Below are 15,456 nucleotides of genomic sequence, written 5' to 3'. Positions count from 1 at the left end.
ATTTCTCCACCTACGTACAAAATTATACCCCAAGTGCGTTTTGAACAATACGGAAGTAGAAAAGAAAATTATGCGGGCAATGGCATAATATTGTTCCTTCCTCTCACACAACCCAGGATGTCAGAATATTGCTATCTACAGAAAGCGTAATCGATGATTGATGAATGTTGTTTTTAATAGCACCTAAGTACTTCTTGCAATTTAATTAAATAACATAATATCAATTCTTCCAATCAACAGCAAAGATTGCATGTGATACCTGTAGGTTCGAACAAATAAACAACCTAACTTTGCCTGTGACTGTTCATTAATCAAATACTATTTTTATCTACCTATCAAAGGATTGTTCAATGAATGAATGAATGAAACATTCTTTATTGCACACAAAATACAGGATTACAAAATAAAAGCGCTACAAGTTATAATATGTACAGAGGGCGGTCTTATCGCTGTAAGCGATTTCTGCCAGACAATCCGATTGTTGTATCTATTGGTGATTCCTTTTAAAAATCTTTATTGAAAATTTTATTTAACTGTTTTGAATTGGATCGACCGAATTTTAATAGCTCACTCTAGCTCTGGCATGTATATTGTATAATACTGCTGTAGCCTGTAATACAAGGACTCAGTAAGATTTTATTTGAAAAATACTGGGAAGATTCGTTTATCCAATCGCGCAATCGTTTTTAAAATAGAGCAACAGTATTACCTAGTAATGTACCTAAATAAGAAATGGTACCTACCTGTAAACCTAACTACAAATAAATTAGGAACCTATTTAGTTTACCAATTAATAAAATATTATCTAACTCATATACAAAACAAAATAAAACATGGGTTCCATTTCCTATACAGTAGAGTGGCAATTTGTCGATCTATATAAATTGTAAGCGTGACCGTTGTCAGCCTTCATTACTATTATGATAGAAGTTGCGCGAGCGCAACAAACGACTTAGACATTATCTGACTCGCGTATATTTTATTAAAAATATTTCAGTGTTGACAATTATTGTGCGATCCAGTTCTATTATGTTTTGGACACCTTTTTTGGTACGTACACCACAGCTGCTTCTAATGTGTTAAAAATGTTCTTTATATTTTATAAGTTAGTAGGTACTTATCTGCAAGTTAAAGTTATATAACTATGTACCTGTAAGACAATAATTTTTTTTTATTCATTGTTACGTTATTAGGTACATTTACATCGCTTTATAACAATATTATGTACCTAGGCATATAGGTACCTACAAGTATTTTTTCTAGTAATAGCCAGTAGTTAATTTGGATAAGATCTTTCTTAGGTTTCTAGTTTAATGTCAACGCACTTGTAACAATTTGTGACGAAGAAAAAAGGGCATTAGTTTGTAAGTGATTAGGTATTGAGTTTTATCATCAAAAATGCATACCTTTTCGATTAAGCATAGGTAGCTGGTGAGTGCATTTCGCCAGGAAATATTTGTGTGTTCTTTTAGTGATATAAATAGATTTGCAGTCATTCAGAATCAGTCAGAATTCATAATATTAATTAATAAAAATATTAATTAATTCGAATTAATGAATATTAAAGGTACCTACCTAGTAACGGTTTCATTAAGTCTCACCGAATATAAATTCTAGCTCACAAAAAATGCGACTGCAAAGATACAATGAATTTGTTTTTGCTTAGGACCTAGGTCAATCTATACCATCATAGCTCTCAACTGGATGAACTGATTTTGATACATTTATTTGCTACGTGGTTTTATATTTTACAATATTGTACAGCCTTATTTATTAAGTTATATTAATTCCAAACAGGTACCTATATGACATAAGTTTCCGTAGCGGAAAAAGTAATTTAAAATAAACTTTCTACACCTAACTATTAGTTAGTGTACTGCACGTAACGTACCTGTTATGTTATCTATGGATAAATCCACTTTTAATGCTACCGTAGTGCAGGTATTTGCTTAACTACTCGTTCCGAGCTTATTAGTCGCACTTTCATTTGATTTCAATAGAAATTTTCATTATAGGTAATAATAATGGTCAGTGCCGTGACAAATAGCTGTTCTCCTATTATTAACACTATCGGATACCTTAAAATTCTTTTACGATAGTCTTATTTGGCTGCAATTTAAGCGTTCCCATTGTAGAGATTTGTGAGCTAGATATATATCTATTATTATATTATAATATGTATGTACCTAGCCAATTTTTTTATGAATTCAAATCTATTATACTTAAGTACGATTGAAAATAATGGCAAGTGATGTGATTTTATTGATACATAATTCCAAACTCTGTACTTGGTACAACCTATTCAATTATTCATTTGATAAATAAAAATCTATCAAATAGATTTTTATTTATCAAATGCCTGCCTGCCTAATGTCTATTTTTATTGTAAGTTCGATAAGTAGATACCTACTTGTTAAAATGGAAATGTGTTATCGATTAGTAAATAGCTTTATTATGATTGTTATTATCTTCATAATTAGATTAAAGTTGCCCGCATTGCTCCGCTCCTCTTGGTCTTAGCGTTCCTCGATAAATGGGCTCTCTATCACCGAAAGAATTTTTCAAATCGGACCAGTAGTTCCTGAGATTAGCGCGTTCAAACAAACAAACAAACTCTTTATAATATTAGTAAGTAATTAGATTATGTAAGTAGGTATTAAAGTTATTTAGATACATCGTGGATTCGATTTAATAGGTAGGTATAATAATTAGGTACCTACCTACCTGTTAATTTATTTTTTATTGAATTCGTTGAGTAGATAGAAACTTAATGTATTTCATTTTCTCCTATATTTATTAATTAGTTAACTAAATAGGTACCTATATTTCATATTTTTCATTTTGTCATACTAACTACTTCTAGATTAACTATTTAGTAATCTGTGCTACTAGCCTAAATGTATCGATTGCCAGCACCACAACTACAGACTCTCCCAGATGTTTTCTGGGTCAATCCTAGAAAGTGAAAAATGTATCAATCAAACAATCAAAGTTATTAGTCACAACCACAAAGAGCAAATGATCGAAGAAATAATCATATCGCTTTCCTATTATATAAATATTTAAAAAGCCTTATTGTTACGGTTTATTTAGCAATACGAAAAATGAATGGAGATAGGTACCTACGTATTATATGTACACCTAGGTAAATGCACCCGCATACTAGGTAATACTTAATTTAGAATCTAAGATTACATGGGTAACATATTATTATTGTACATACATACTACGATTACGATTTTCCAATAACCATCGTAACCTAGACCGTAAATAATATGATATCTATACCAAGGTTTAACATTTCTTTCTCAGACGGGTTGGATTTCAAGGTTTAGTCGAACTGAATATATCAGAATTTACATAGTCCTAGTTTGTAAACTGTATTAAGTAGGTAAATATATTTTTTTCAATAAAATAATTTTGTAGGCACGTAACTACACCCGAAGACTCATAAGAGTTAAGTAGGTATAATAGATAGATTAGATAGCTGATAGACCTAAGTATAATAATATTAATTAGATAAGTTTAAATGTCGTTTATACAGGCATCTATTTATCCTATAGCTTTGTTGTTGTTATGTTGTGAATAGGTTTTAGGACGTGGGAACGGTCCCACATCCTAAAACCGGAACGATATCGATAGGTATCAGAAAATCAAATAGATTTCCAGCAATTTCTTAGAATGCTATATTTTTTTAAACAATAGTTAATTATAATATAACTAGGTTTGTATTTTAAAGAGATTAAGTTCGTGTTGATTTTTATGGAAAGCGAATTTTCATAATTTAAATGTTTAATTGTTTGGTTAACCTTAACTTATTGCGAAGTACTTAATCAAAAGGATTTTTTACAATAATCAGTAATCGCAAACTTGCAGAAAATAATGACATTAACGATATTTTAGCCTGCTTTAGCTTAATACAATAAAAAGTGATAGGTCAGTGAACCAATAAATATAAACTAGACTACCTCTTGATTTTTTGTTATTCTTTTTTCTTGTCGTGACACACTTTTCTTGATCGAATATTACGTGGTATGATGCAATGTACACTTTTTTCTTTTATTGAATTCGGTTCCGTGGGCCTTATTGCCTTCTATCAAGATTTTTTTGGTGCTTTTTGATTTTAGACGATTATTATAAAATTTGAAATTAAGATACCTAACTACTTATTGGTTAAGTAATTACCTACCTATATTTATTCGACGTTTTGAGCATTCGACTACAAGGTCATGGATTTAAACTTAATTTAACGTAATTTTTTCAGGTTTTAATGGTCAGCGCTCTAACAGCCGCTATAAGAGTACCTACTGTAAATATAGAAGATAATGACAATGATTCACCTAAAGTGGAGTCAATAGAAAGTTTAAATAATAAACCAATATATTATACTTCGAGTGCAAATTCACCAGATGGATTTTTAATTCCGCCCATTCCACATAAACGTGAGGAAGTTTTGCGTGCTGTTATGGCTACTCCGGCTACATTTTTGTTACCACCGTCCAGTGAGACAATGATTGACTACTATAAACCGCCAGAGGTTGCTGAACAAAATGATTGGTATCCAATTGCGCCTGAACAACCTCAGAATACACCTCAGCAATTTATCCAAAATTCACCCGAATTGACAGAAATAGTGATGAGTAACTTAAGAACTGGAAAAGTATTAGTGAAAGATACGAGTGTTTTACCACCCACACCGGCTAGGGGCCTTTTGCCTCCTTTGGAAAATGCTCGCAATTTCTATTTTGATGATTCTGCTTTAAATGACGCTCCTTTAAATCAAGAACAGTTAAAATATAAGAAACCCACAGCACTATATCCAAAGAAGGTTGTAGGGCATTTCAATCCTGTGCCTATTCCTATTGCGCAATATGCTGATAATATAGCAGAAATTCCAAAGGCTAAACCAATAAGAACATTTAGACCTCTTTCGGGCGTTGAAGGTGTTTACTTAACGCCATCGGACGAAAAGAAAATCTATTTATACAAACAGGAGGAACAAAAACGAAAGTTAAAGAACAAAAATGAAGAAGAACAGAGGGTAAGTAAAAATAGGATAAGTACTTATACATAAAGGATAAGAATTTCTACCGATATCTTATTTACGCTAATGACGCTACTGCCCTGCACCATCCTATTAGATTATGGTTTAAATTGAAAGTTTCTGTTTTATGTTCGCGTTATTCTAATAACTACTTATTATTTTTTTAAACCCTAAAAGTTTCTGACTAGATTTAGACTAAATTTCTTTAAGTAGGAACTTGCTATCCCTACAACTTTTAGGCAAAAAAAAAACTACCCTGTCAAATGCTACATATATTTGTGTTTATTTTTAGGTAGTTCCTACAGAAGCTAATAATGGCAATGAAAGTAAAAGGAGACCTTCAGAACAAGAGACTTCAGAAACGAATAACCACCAGCCCAAACGTTAGTATTTATGTCGATGGTAGTAAAATTCAAATGAATTGTCAAATACATATAGTCCCTGTTTAATTTAAGGTGATTTTCATCCCGCTCCAGTGAAACAAGCAGCAAAGCGGCCGGTATATGTTCCTGCAAATAAAAAAGGCGAGAGGACTGAATTTCGAATGCACGGAATGAATGGACCACATAGTTATCAGTTTGGATTTGACACTGGCAAAGGGTATGGATAATATCATAATATCTAATTACTTACACATTTAATTTTTTATGGTAATTCCTCGATTCCAATATCATTATTTTAAATTAGGTAAGTAGGTATACCTACAGACAGCCTTGGTTTCTTGCAATTATGTTTTCCATAGAGATTTGTGTATTCGTGGTTAATAGATGTTAGGCTTCAAAATCTTCCGAATAAAAATAAAATAGTTTTTGATTTCGAAAACAGTATAATTACACGGTTCATAAGATTTAAATATCGTTGCAGGAAAAATCGGCAGTTCCGTTATGAGGAGCGCGACAACGACGGTCACGTAAGAGGCCACTACGGTTACGTGGACAAACTGGGCAAACTGCGGGTTGTCAATTATGATGCAGATCCAAAGTTAGGTTTTAGAGCAGACCCACCGGTTGTTCAGGAATGATTGAATTTAGGGTTAAAAATGATTGTTGACTTTCCGATGTATGAAATATTATGTTTAACGTCCGTAAATACGTTTTTGTTTTGTCTAGTTAAGGAGACTATCTACTGAGATGACTCTTTTTCAAGTTGAATAATTTTGTTTTTGAATAAGATTTATTTATTATAGATACTTTAAAATTTGTTTGGTTTACCTAGATTAGATTATATACAGGTACATGTGGTATTAAATGAAACCATTATAATTATATATTTTATTTTTCGTCATGGGCGTCACAAAAAGGTGACGTGCTCATAGGAACAGGGCCCGTACTACGGGCTGATGGATATTGGATGTAGCAGATGACGAGATAAATTAAATAAAGAAAAATTATCACGTAGCTAGTGACTGTATTAACGAACGTGACTGCTATTTTTAGAAAACCTATACGTTTTCAAACAATACTTAAAATGATCCTCTGCGGTTGTATTCACAAATTTCTGAAATTACCCCACATCGGCAATTGACCCAGTGCACTATATTAAAAAGCAGCAGGGTCTCCCAGTCCATTTTATAAGATTTTATAGGCCGTAAAATACAATAGCTACATTCAAAGAATATTATTGGCCCAGTGTATTATGTACCATGATGAAAAGTATGAGGTTAAGTATAGCAAAGTAAGTTGTAGAAGACCAAAGGTGTATTCATTTTACTCATAGGATATTTTAAGTTTCTTTATAATTATTTTCTATAAAACGTATTAAGTTTATGTATAGGGTCTGTTGAATAAAACTAATCTTGAATTGATATAACTATATAATAATAAATGCCAACAACATGCCATAAAATTTATAATGTATAACAATATATTATATCAAAAAATAAATGACATACGAAGATACTTAACTAGTTTTATTGCCCTTACTAAAAAATATAAACGGTATATCTACTGTTAAGTAATTAATCAGGGGATTTTTCATAATTCCAAGGCATACGATTCATTATTAACTTGGTCTCTGAATTGTCTATGATTTAAGTTTTAACCTAATATTGTAAAGAGGAAAATATATATTTTTTTGCTTGTTACGATTTAACTCAAAAAGTGCTTGGCCGGTTTTAAAAACTGGCTGCCTTTCCCGGCTTCGCCCACGTTGAAACGAAATAAATTCTAACGGAAAAATATTTTTGAAATCGATACAGTTTTTACGTTGTTTTTAAGTTGCTGATGATGTTACTGGCTCAATTCTTTTTCAATAACATTAAGTAAGCTAGAAGCTCCAATCCTGAAGAGATCGGGGCAAAGCCATTCTGGTCCTAATTCACTTTGCACAAGAACTAACCAATTGATAGCGTCGCGTGCTGTCTTTATGCCGCCTGCTGGCTTCAAACCCACCTATAACAAAGTTTTGAATAATTATTTGCATAAATTATATAAATTCGCCGTAAAGACAATGTGGAATACAAAGTTAACTCTAGATTGTATGATAATAATAAATATGTAAATTTAATTTGTTTCAAAATAAACTTCAATTAATATTGTTTATATGTATATCGTAATGAAACTTTTTTGTTATAAAAAAAGAGCGTGTCTGAGCACACGTGTCAGAAGGGAAACTACTTTGGCAAGATTCAAAGATACCAAAAGTTTTACTTACAAAAAAATCGTTAAAGTACTTATGTGAAAAAAGCAAGAATTTACCCTTTTATTGGTCATTTGGTAAAATGTTCGGATAGCTCTGCACATCACCAAGCCAACGGGTAGAGTGGCATTAACAGCTTCCTTCCCTGTAGATGTCTTGATGAAATCTGCTCCAGCCATCATTGCCACCATTGAAGCGTTATAGACCTGTGATAAAAATTTTATGATTTTTAGAACATATTATGACAAAACATTTGCGCCTCAATTTGCTTATCTTTAATTTTTATTCTCGTGACAACATTTATAAATGTTAATTATCTTTTGTGAATGGAAACGGAATAAAACATATTTATTTTTTATAGCTTTTAATAAATGAGGCTTTTTCAGATTGTAGCAACTAAATTATCATATTTGTCATTTACAAAATAAAAATATTAAATTTAACTCCAACAAATAAAAAGGTATATTTGTAAACCTACTACATACTAAATAATTCACAATTTTTTAAATTTTTTTTTTTTAAATAATGGTAAAAACTTACATTCTCATACGTTCCTAATTCGCCCACTCCAAGGATGACTTTCAAATGTGCATTTCCACATTCCTTTTTCATCTGCAAAACTTCATCATATAGCACATCCCATTTGCCTGTTAGAACCAAGCTTCTATCCAGAACTACATCAATTTCATTTGCACCATTGGATACAGCAAATTTAATTTCTTGCAGCCTTGTTGATAGTGGATATAAGCCAGACGGGAACCCAGTTGCAACTAGAAGCAAAGTTCTTATACGGATTTTATGTAAGTAATATGCTATGGTAAAAACAATTTTACCATAGTGGGAACAAATACTCGGCTTGGCCGCAATACATTGTAACGTAAATCATCCTTTACGCAATTTAAACACCTCCATTTAAAAAAAACTAATCAAATTCTATACAAAGGTAGCCTGGCAGATAATAGAGAATATTTTGAATGCTGTATAAATGGCCAATTAGCATTTAAAGACCGTTTACGGTTTACACACACACACCACTTAATTATTTTTAAAGCATGTAAAAACTGGATTGTTTCTTTAGTAATTATTTGTTCTTACCAGATGCAATATTAATTTCCTTTGTAACCCCCATTTTTTGTAATGTTTCATATGCATCAATAACTCTGTTTGGATATACACATACAGCTGCAGTTTTTATATTTGGTTCTATGTTTGGTAATGGTTTCTGTGCCTGAAAAATAAAAAGAAAATTATAATACAAAAAGTCTAGAAATATCAATTGGGACAAAGGAACATATTTTATTAAATAAAAAAATAGTCTATTTTCAATTCATAATTCAATAATGTCCTTATTATATTTTTTGCTGAAATCTATTTGTTATTAAGTTATTTATGACACGTTTTATTTGAATTTATATTTGTTCATAATAGAGCAACAAATCTGACAAATTTTAAATGATTATTATAACAATTATTAGTTAGTTAATTATGAATAAAAGATTCTAAAGTATTTCATACTTTTAAGCAGAGTCTTGTTACATTAGACCTTGTGTCATCTCCTGAAAGTGTAGTCAAATCTATAAGAGACACTGCTTTTATAAGCCAATTTCTGTAATTTTCTTTGTCAATAACTAAATTTTTTTGCAGAATCTTTTTGACTTGAAGTTCAATGCTATACTTGTTTAAGTAAGCGTCATTCAGGACCGAAGGATCTACAAGAAACAAAAAATACAGGAAATTAATGTAATTTTATTTAAAATTTGCGATTTTATGAATTATTCTAAATACGTTACCCAAAGTTTTTGAATATATTTGAACCATGTTAGTGAAATAATAATAAGAATAGTTTGCTCTTTCAGCTACTTTTGAGGTTAGTTCGTGAAAATGATAATATTATACGTTGTGATAAAATTCAATTGATAAAAAAATATGAGGAAAGCCGAAAGATCATAAACTGAGAGACAACAACAATACGGGCATCAGCTGATATTATGACATTTGACAATGACAAGTTTGACTTGACATTTGAAAGGTTCGCAGCTGATGACAGCTCAGAGCATTTATTCCTCTGAGGATGACAGGGTGAGGCCTGAGTTGCCATATCATTTTTCATTTTTAAAAAATAAAGGGTGTCTTCCGATTGGTCCAAGAGCCAGTGAACCCTGGGAGTAACGGTCTCCCTGTAAGGCTAGAAATTTGTATACTTACGATTTATGGCATTCTAAGAGCAATAGCCATGACCTGGCAGGCGTCAGCCCTGCACGTCATCAGCCCCTTTATTTTTTAAACTGTTAAAAAAATTGGTTTTCTAAACTTGTTTCTGTAAATTTGAAAATTTAATAGGACAAAGTTTATTTATTGTACATCTTAAAAAAAAATTGACAGGCGATTACAATAAGCAGAAGTATATGACAGATCAATTAGAAAACGCACAGTTGATGAGGTAAAATAAACTTTATCCTGTATACTCGAAATTTTTATATGTCTTCAAATAAACGTCTCAGAGTAAGTATGTACAATGCCAGGCGGTTGTGAACAGCATAAGACCTTGACAGGCGAGGGAACAGTTGCTAAGGGCGGCGTGCAAATAAGAAATTTTACATGAACGCATACAGTAAATGCAATGTATTTTATTGTGTTTTATAATTCAAATCAAAAAAAGCTTTTTAAATGTATTAAAATCACAATAAAATACATTATTTCATTTTTTTAATATTTTAAAATGCATAGGTAGGTACTTCAAATAACTTTCTTTATGATGATTATGATAAATAAATATGTGAGCAATCAATGTCTTCTTAAAGTACTACCTACACCACCTAATATTTATTTTGTAATATTTTTGGAACAAGTATGTTCCATATCGCGCGTTGCGAATGGGGGCTAGACATGGGCTAGACAGAAAAAATAAAGGCCAAAAGTTGTAACGAAGCTTTTTTTTTTTTAAATCGTGGCCGCGTCGCCACGCTATGTGATGTTATATACATAGTCTATATTATAGTAGTGACACTACTAGCTACTAGGTAATATAATAAAACTGAAGGATTTGCTTGTTTGTTTGCTATGTTGAACGCGCTAATATCAGGATTCAGGAACCACGGGTCGGATTTGAAAAATTATTTCATTCATTTGTTAGATGGTCTATTTATAGATCTTATAAGATAAGCGAAAACTTACAAAACAAAAATTATTTAATATTAAATTTGTACGTTTAAATAAAATAAATCTTTACTAATGTTATAAAGCTGAAGAGTTTTTTTGTTTGTTTGAACGCGCTAATATCGGGAACTACTGATCCGATTTGAAAAATTCTTTCGCTGTTAGATAGCCCATTTATCGAGGAAGGTGATAGGCTATGTATCATCACGCTACGACCAACAGGAGTGACAGACAGAATGCACTATATGCATTCACGCAAAACCTCCCACTCGCACGCCCTTAGCAATTACTGTCCCCTCGCCTGTCAAGGTCTTATGCTGTTCACAACCGCCTGGCATTGTACATACTTACTCTGAGACGTTTATTTGAAGACATATAAAAATTTCGAGTATACAGGATAAAGTTTATTTTACCTCATCAACTGTGCGTTTTCTAATTGATCTGTCATATACTTCTGCTTATTGTAATCGCCTGTCAATTTTTTTTTATGATGTACAATAAATAAACTTTATCCTATTAAATTTTCAAATTTACAGAAACAAATTTAGAAAACCAATTTTTTTAACAGTTTGAAAAATAAAGGGGCTGATGACGTGCAGGGCTGACGCCTGCCAGGTCATGGCTATTGCTCTTAGAATGCCATAAATCGTAAGTATACAAATTTCTAGCCTTACAGGGAGACCGTTAGTCCCAGGGTTCACTGGCTCTCCAGCTAGATATGCACTGCGACCACTGTAAGGTGTGACGTCAATTCAGTATACTGTGAAGCCGTTCCTTTATAAGTTTATAGCCAGTTATACTGGTTACGATTTAAAACGGAACACAATCCAGTATACTGTCAGCCGCATTTTTTGACGCAGCATTCAAATGAGTGTATTAAAGTTTTCTAGAACATAAAAATAAACTGTTTTGGAGTACTGTCCAATTAAAAATATTTTAATTAATATTAATTGTAAATTGAATTTATAATATAATAAAAGTAAGTACTTTTTCATAAAAAAGAATAAAAAAGAACTTTCAGCTCGTATTGAACATTTTCAACACAGTCTAATAAAGTTAATTTTTGCAATTCTTCCATTGTTTTATTTATTAATCCAAACTAATTACAGAACTTTAAAATTTTCTGATTATACTGTAGCTTTGTTTATAAGACGTGCACTCGAGTGGTTTTGACTGATTATATTACTTGCTCTGTGGACTGATCACGTGATCAAAGTACTGCGAGTACCTTACCTCGAAAACGCCAGTGCTCACAGTAGAATATGGCGGCGATTAATGACGTCATAAATTTCCCTAGGGTACTGCGGCAGTATACTGGCAGTCCATAACGGAACGAATTTTTCTACAGTGATAGCACTGTGCAGTGGTTGCAGTGCATATCGGAAGACACCTAAAGTAAATTCAATAAAGCTGTATCCAGTAATAATTTAATAATTATATTATTATAGTCCAGAATATCTGTGTTATCCACTGCTTGGATATACGGATATACGTAGACATACGTTACATGTGTATGAAGCTCAGAATTCCTCAGCAGGATTTGAAAATCTAGGACGCATGTATATAATTAACTATCGAAATCGGTCCAGCCATTCACGCGTGATGCCATGACCTAGGAAAACTTCATTTTTATATAAATAGATATAATATTGTGATTATGTGCATCATACTGTCAAAAGTAATGTTTCGTAAAAATTAATTATTATGTATGTGATTTATTTTTAGCAAGACAGAATAAATATTATATAGATAGTTGTTTATTTTTATTTAATAAACATCTACTGCTACAATTCACTTTAAATAAATCATTATGTTTTGTGACTGAGCTGCTTTTAGCAATTGCAACAATATCGTACAAATAACAATTCAATGTGTAAAGTCAAAGCTTGTCGTTGATTGAATGCAAACCCTACCACGTAACGTGTACGTACCGTGGCAGCTTGTTTACAATAATTGAATGTTAACATTTGAATCTTGTACAAAAATTAAATTTATTACCTGATAATTGTAGCTCATTTCTTTGTTAGGTACAACCAAATTAACCAAACCCATTAACTAAGGGTATAATGAAAGTAGAGTGGCTGTTGCTCTACCTTTATTTATTTGGTTTTAAATTAAATTTTAACTTTCTTTTTTATACTTATTGATATACTGTTCTGTCTTTTGGGTTGTTTCAAAATTAAATCTTTTGTAACATTAATGTTTTGCTTGTGGAAAATAAATTATTTAGCTAAATAAAATTGTCGCAAAATCATGCAAGCAAAGACTGCGATCTCAAAAAAATACGTTGACAACATTTTCTTTCGTAGAGAAAAAAAGAAATGGTAACTAATTTAAATTAGGTACTTACCGATAAAAAAATAACAACTCACAATACCTTTTGTGAGACATAAATTAATAATCTATATACCTAATACTAAGACCTAATAAAAGAAACTCGTGTTAGTTACACTATTTAGACCTCAAGTAAGGCTGATGTTGCTGTTTGGCGCAGCAGCTGCTTCGTGAGACTGCTCTCTCTGTGGGAACCCTCCTAATGAACAGGAAATGCAGTAACATAATATGTATCCATGTAAATATACGATACGATAAAAAGTAAACAAATGATGACAAAATATCTACACTTATATGAATATATTTTAAAACTTAAAGAAACTTGCAACGCAACCAACTTCTTTTGCGTTGCGCACCCAGCTTTGATTTTTTTTTGTTAAAAAGACTTCGTAAAAACCTTCGTCTTTTACGAAGTCAGAATAAATAATAAATGAAAGTCATCAGCAGTCCTAAGTCACAATACTATTGTTACTTATCGACTGGATTTATTTATCAAAGATTTGTTTCGTTCGGGCGGAAAACTAAGGCTATAAACATTTCACCAGGCCATTAGAGTACAGCCCAACTGTGAAAATGTCTCTTAGTTGTTGGTTTTAGAAGTTTTAAAGGAATTACTGTTTCCTTTTTCTTTCTAGGACACGAGGAGAGGATTTGTTTGTATTGTGAGTACCTACCTATCTATCGTACCTACTTTAATGTTTTATACGATCTTCAATAATTAATTGATCGTTTGTCAGAAGTATTATTGCAATTAAAGTCAATTACGTACATATATAATATAGATTTATTTGAATATGAAATGGAAATGAAGAATGGAAGCTTTTACTGTTTATTAGTAGATTGCTACATGATTTTACACTTAGAGTGTGAATTGTTTGTTAAGAAAATAGTTTAGACATTTATATGCTTAGGAAAATAGCAACGGGTGGGATCAATTAGCAGATTGAGTTCACGAGTCCAAGTAATTTAGCCCACGAAACGTATTACGAACAAATTACATGAGCTGAAATATTTATACCGACTATACGTTCCTCCCCAACAAAACATTGACACAATACCTAAATGAAATTTCGCCCACTCCTATGTTTCCTCATTTAGATGTCTTATCTATTTCCATACGAAAAATATAACATCCGATTTGGGCTTTTATGGCACAAATAGTAAATTGCACGATTATGTATTTAATAGGTATGAAAATAGGACATACTTAGATAGTAATTAAACTAAATTTTATTTAACATAGATTGCATTACCATCGTAGAGCATTTTTGCTTCAAAGCATCGTTTGAGAACTAAGATTGCACATTTTACTGCTAAATCCAAAGGATATCCGATGTGGGTGCGATGAGAAAGCAATTTTTTCATGTTGTAAACGTGACGAATAAAGACGGGATGGGTCGTTCAATAAATCGTGATCCCGACTTTGAGATTTATATTTCTATTAGTGAATCTGTTATACGGAACAAACCAGCCCACAAGCTAACATCAAACTGCTTACAAAGAATTATTGTTTGATATTATCTTTGTATTAGATATTTATGTTTGGCAAATATAAGTCTATCTATTTTATTAAATATGCTCAAAGCTATGATTGTGTTATTTTTAATCATTTGTTCCTTTTAATCTTCTTATATATAAAAATGGATCGCAAAATGTGTTGGTAAGCGCATAACTCGAGAACGGCTGAACCGATTTCGATAATTCTTTTTTTATTATATTCCTTGAAGTACGAGGATGGTTCTTATGTAGTAATTTGTACCACGGGCGAAGCCGGGGCGGACCGCTAGTTAATTATAAAGAAAGGTTCGACAACATTTTTATATTATAAATCAATCTTACTACAGGATGAATACAACATGAATCTTTAATCAAATTATCTTTATCATCGCGGATAAAATGTTATGTAAGAACTTTTATTTGTAAGGTATATTTTGCATACCTACCTGTTTTTCATGATAGGTTCTTCAAAATTTTACCAGAATTCTTAAAGCGTTGCTATTGTTAATTCTTGATCTATTCTATTCTAGATCTCCTTTAGTTAACTATGAACTTACAATAGGTATTTTTTTATGAAAAAACACAACAAATGATCGAAGTTTGATTAGACCAACTGTATTGTCTATTAATAATATTGATTTTTAATTTTGTACTCTTGTCATATAGATAAAATAGGCAGGCCTCCATCTTAGCTCGTAACCTAATTTTCAAAAGATTAAATATTATATAATGAAATAATAATATTACTTTGTCGCGATACTTCATAATAAAACATAAATTTAGACGAA

General features: G+C 31.6%; 2 protein-coding genes across 3 annotated transcripts; one reads left to right on the top strand and one right to left on the bottom strand.

Annotated features, from left to right (window-relative positions):
• Window positions 1–892: 892 nt before the first annotated feature.
• Window positions 893–6,942, top strand: LOC149484709 (uncharacterized). 2 transcript variants are annotated; one of them, XM_089700898.1, is made up of 5 exons: window positions 893–1,050; window positions 4,265–5,041; window positions 5,337–5,427; window positions 5,521–5,644; window positions 5,909–6,942. In XM_089700898.1, exons 1-5 carry the CDS (start codon window positions 1,030–1,032, stop codon window positions 6,063–6,065), a joined length of 1,170 nt encoding a protein of 389 aa, XP_089557024.1. In that variant the 5' UTR covers window positions 893–1,029; the 3' UTR covers window positions 6,066–6,942. The 2 variants fall into 2 exon arrangements, with proteins under 2 accessions (XP_089557024.1, XP_089557023.1); XM_089700897.1 differs by having other exon boundaries at window positions 5,500–5,644.
• Dera (deoxyribose-phosphate aldolase) lies at window positions 6,840–9,683 on the bottom strand. The gene is made up of 6 exons (XM_089700899.1): window positions 9,472–9,683; window positions 9,197–9,390; window positions 8,777–8,909; window positions 8,222–8,451; window positions 7,741–7,887; window positions 6,840–7,434 (listed from the first exon to the last, which is right to left on the bottom strand). The coding sequence occupies exons 1-6, from the start codon at window positions 9,497–9,499 to the stop codon at window positions 7,273–7,275; spliced, it is 894 nt and encodes a 297-aa protein (XP_089557025.1). The 5' UTR covers window positions 9,500–9,683; the 3' UTR covers window positions 6,840–7,272.
• Between the last annotated feature and the right edge of the window lie 5,773 nt (window positions 9,684–15,456).

Source organism: Colias philodice, chromosome 11, assembly GCF_061535455.1.
Source record: "Colias philodice isolate Cphi_HAF_F1 chromosome 11, ilColPhil1 Martin Lab GWU primary, whole genome shotgun sequence".
Lineage (NCBI taxonomy): Eukaryota > Metazoa > Arthropoda > Insecta > Lepidoptera > Pieridae > Colias > Colias philodice.
This window is presented reverse-complemented; position numbering and strand designations above follow the sequence as displayed.

What these genes read in the sequence shown, in the direction of transcription:
- Dera (XM_089700899.1), bottom strand. Translation starts at nt 9,499, where the DNA reads ATGGTTCAAATATATTCAAAAACTTTGG. An exon ending in GGAAATTAATATTGCATCTG is followed by an intron (nt 8,452 to 8,776) that starts GTAAGAACAAAT and finishes CTTTGCTTCTAG; the next exon opens with TTGCAACTGGGTTCCCGTCT. An exon ending in AATTAGGAACGTATGAGAAT is followed by an intron (nt 7,888 to 8,221) that starts GTAAGTTTTTAC and finishes TTTTTATCACAG; the next exon opens with GTCTATAACGCTTCAATGGT.
- LOC149484709 (XM_089700897.1), top strand. Translation starts at nt 1,030, where the DNA reads ATGTTTTGGACACCTTTTTTG. An exon ending in AAAATGAAGAAGAACAGAGG is followed by an intron (nt 5,042 to 5,336) that starts GTAAGTAAAAAT and finishes GTTTATTTTTAG; the next exon opens with GTAGTTCCTACAGAAGCTAA. An exon ending in GAATAACCACCAGCCCAAAC is followed by an intron (nt 5,428 to 5,499) that starts GTTAGTATTTAT and finishes GTTTAATTTAAG; the next exon opens with GTGATTTTCATCCCGCTCCA.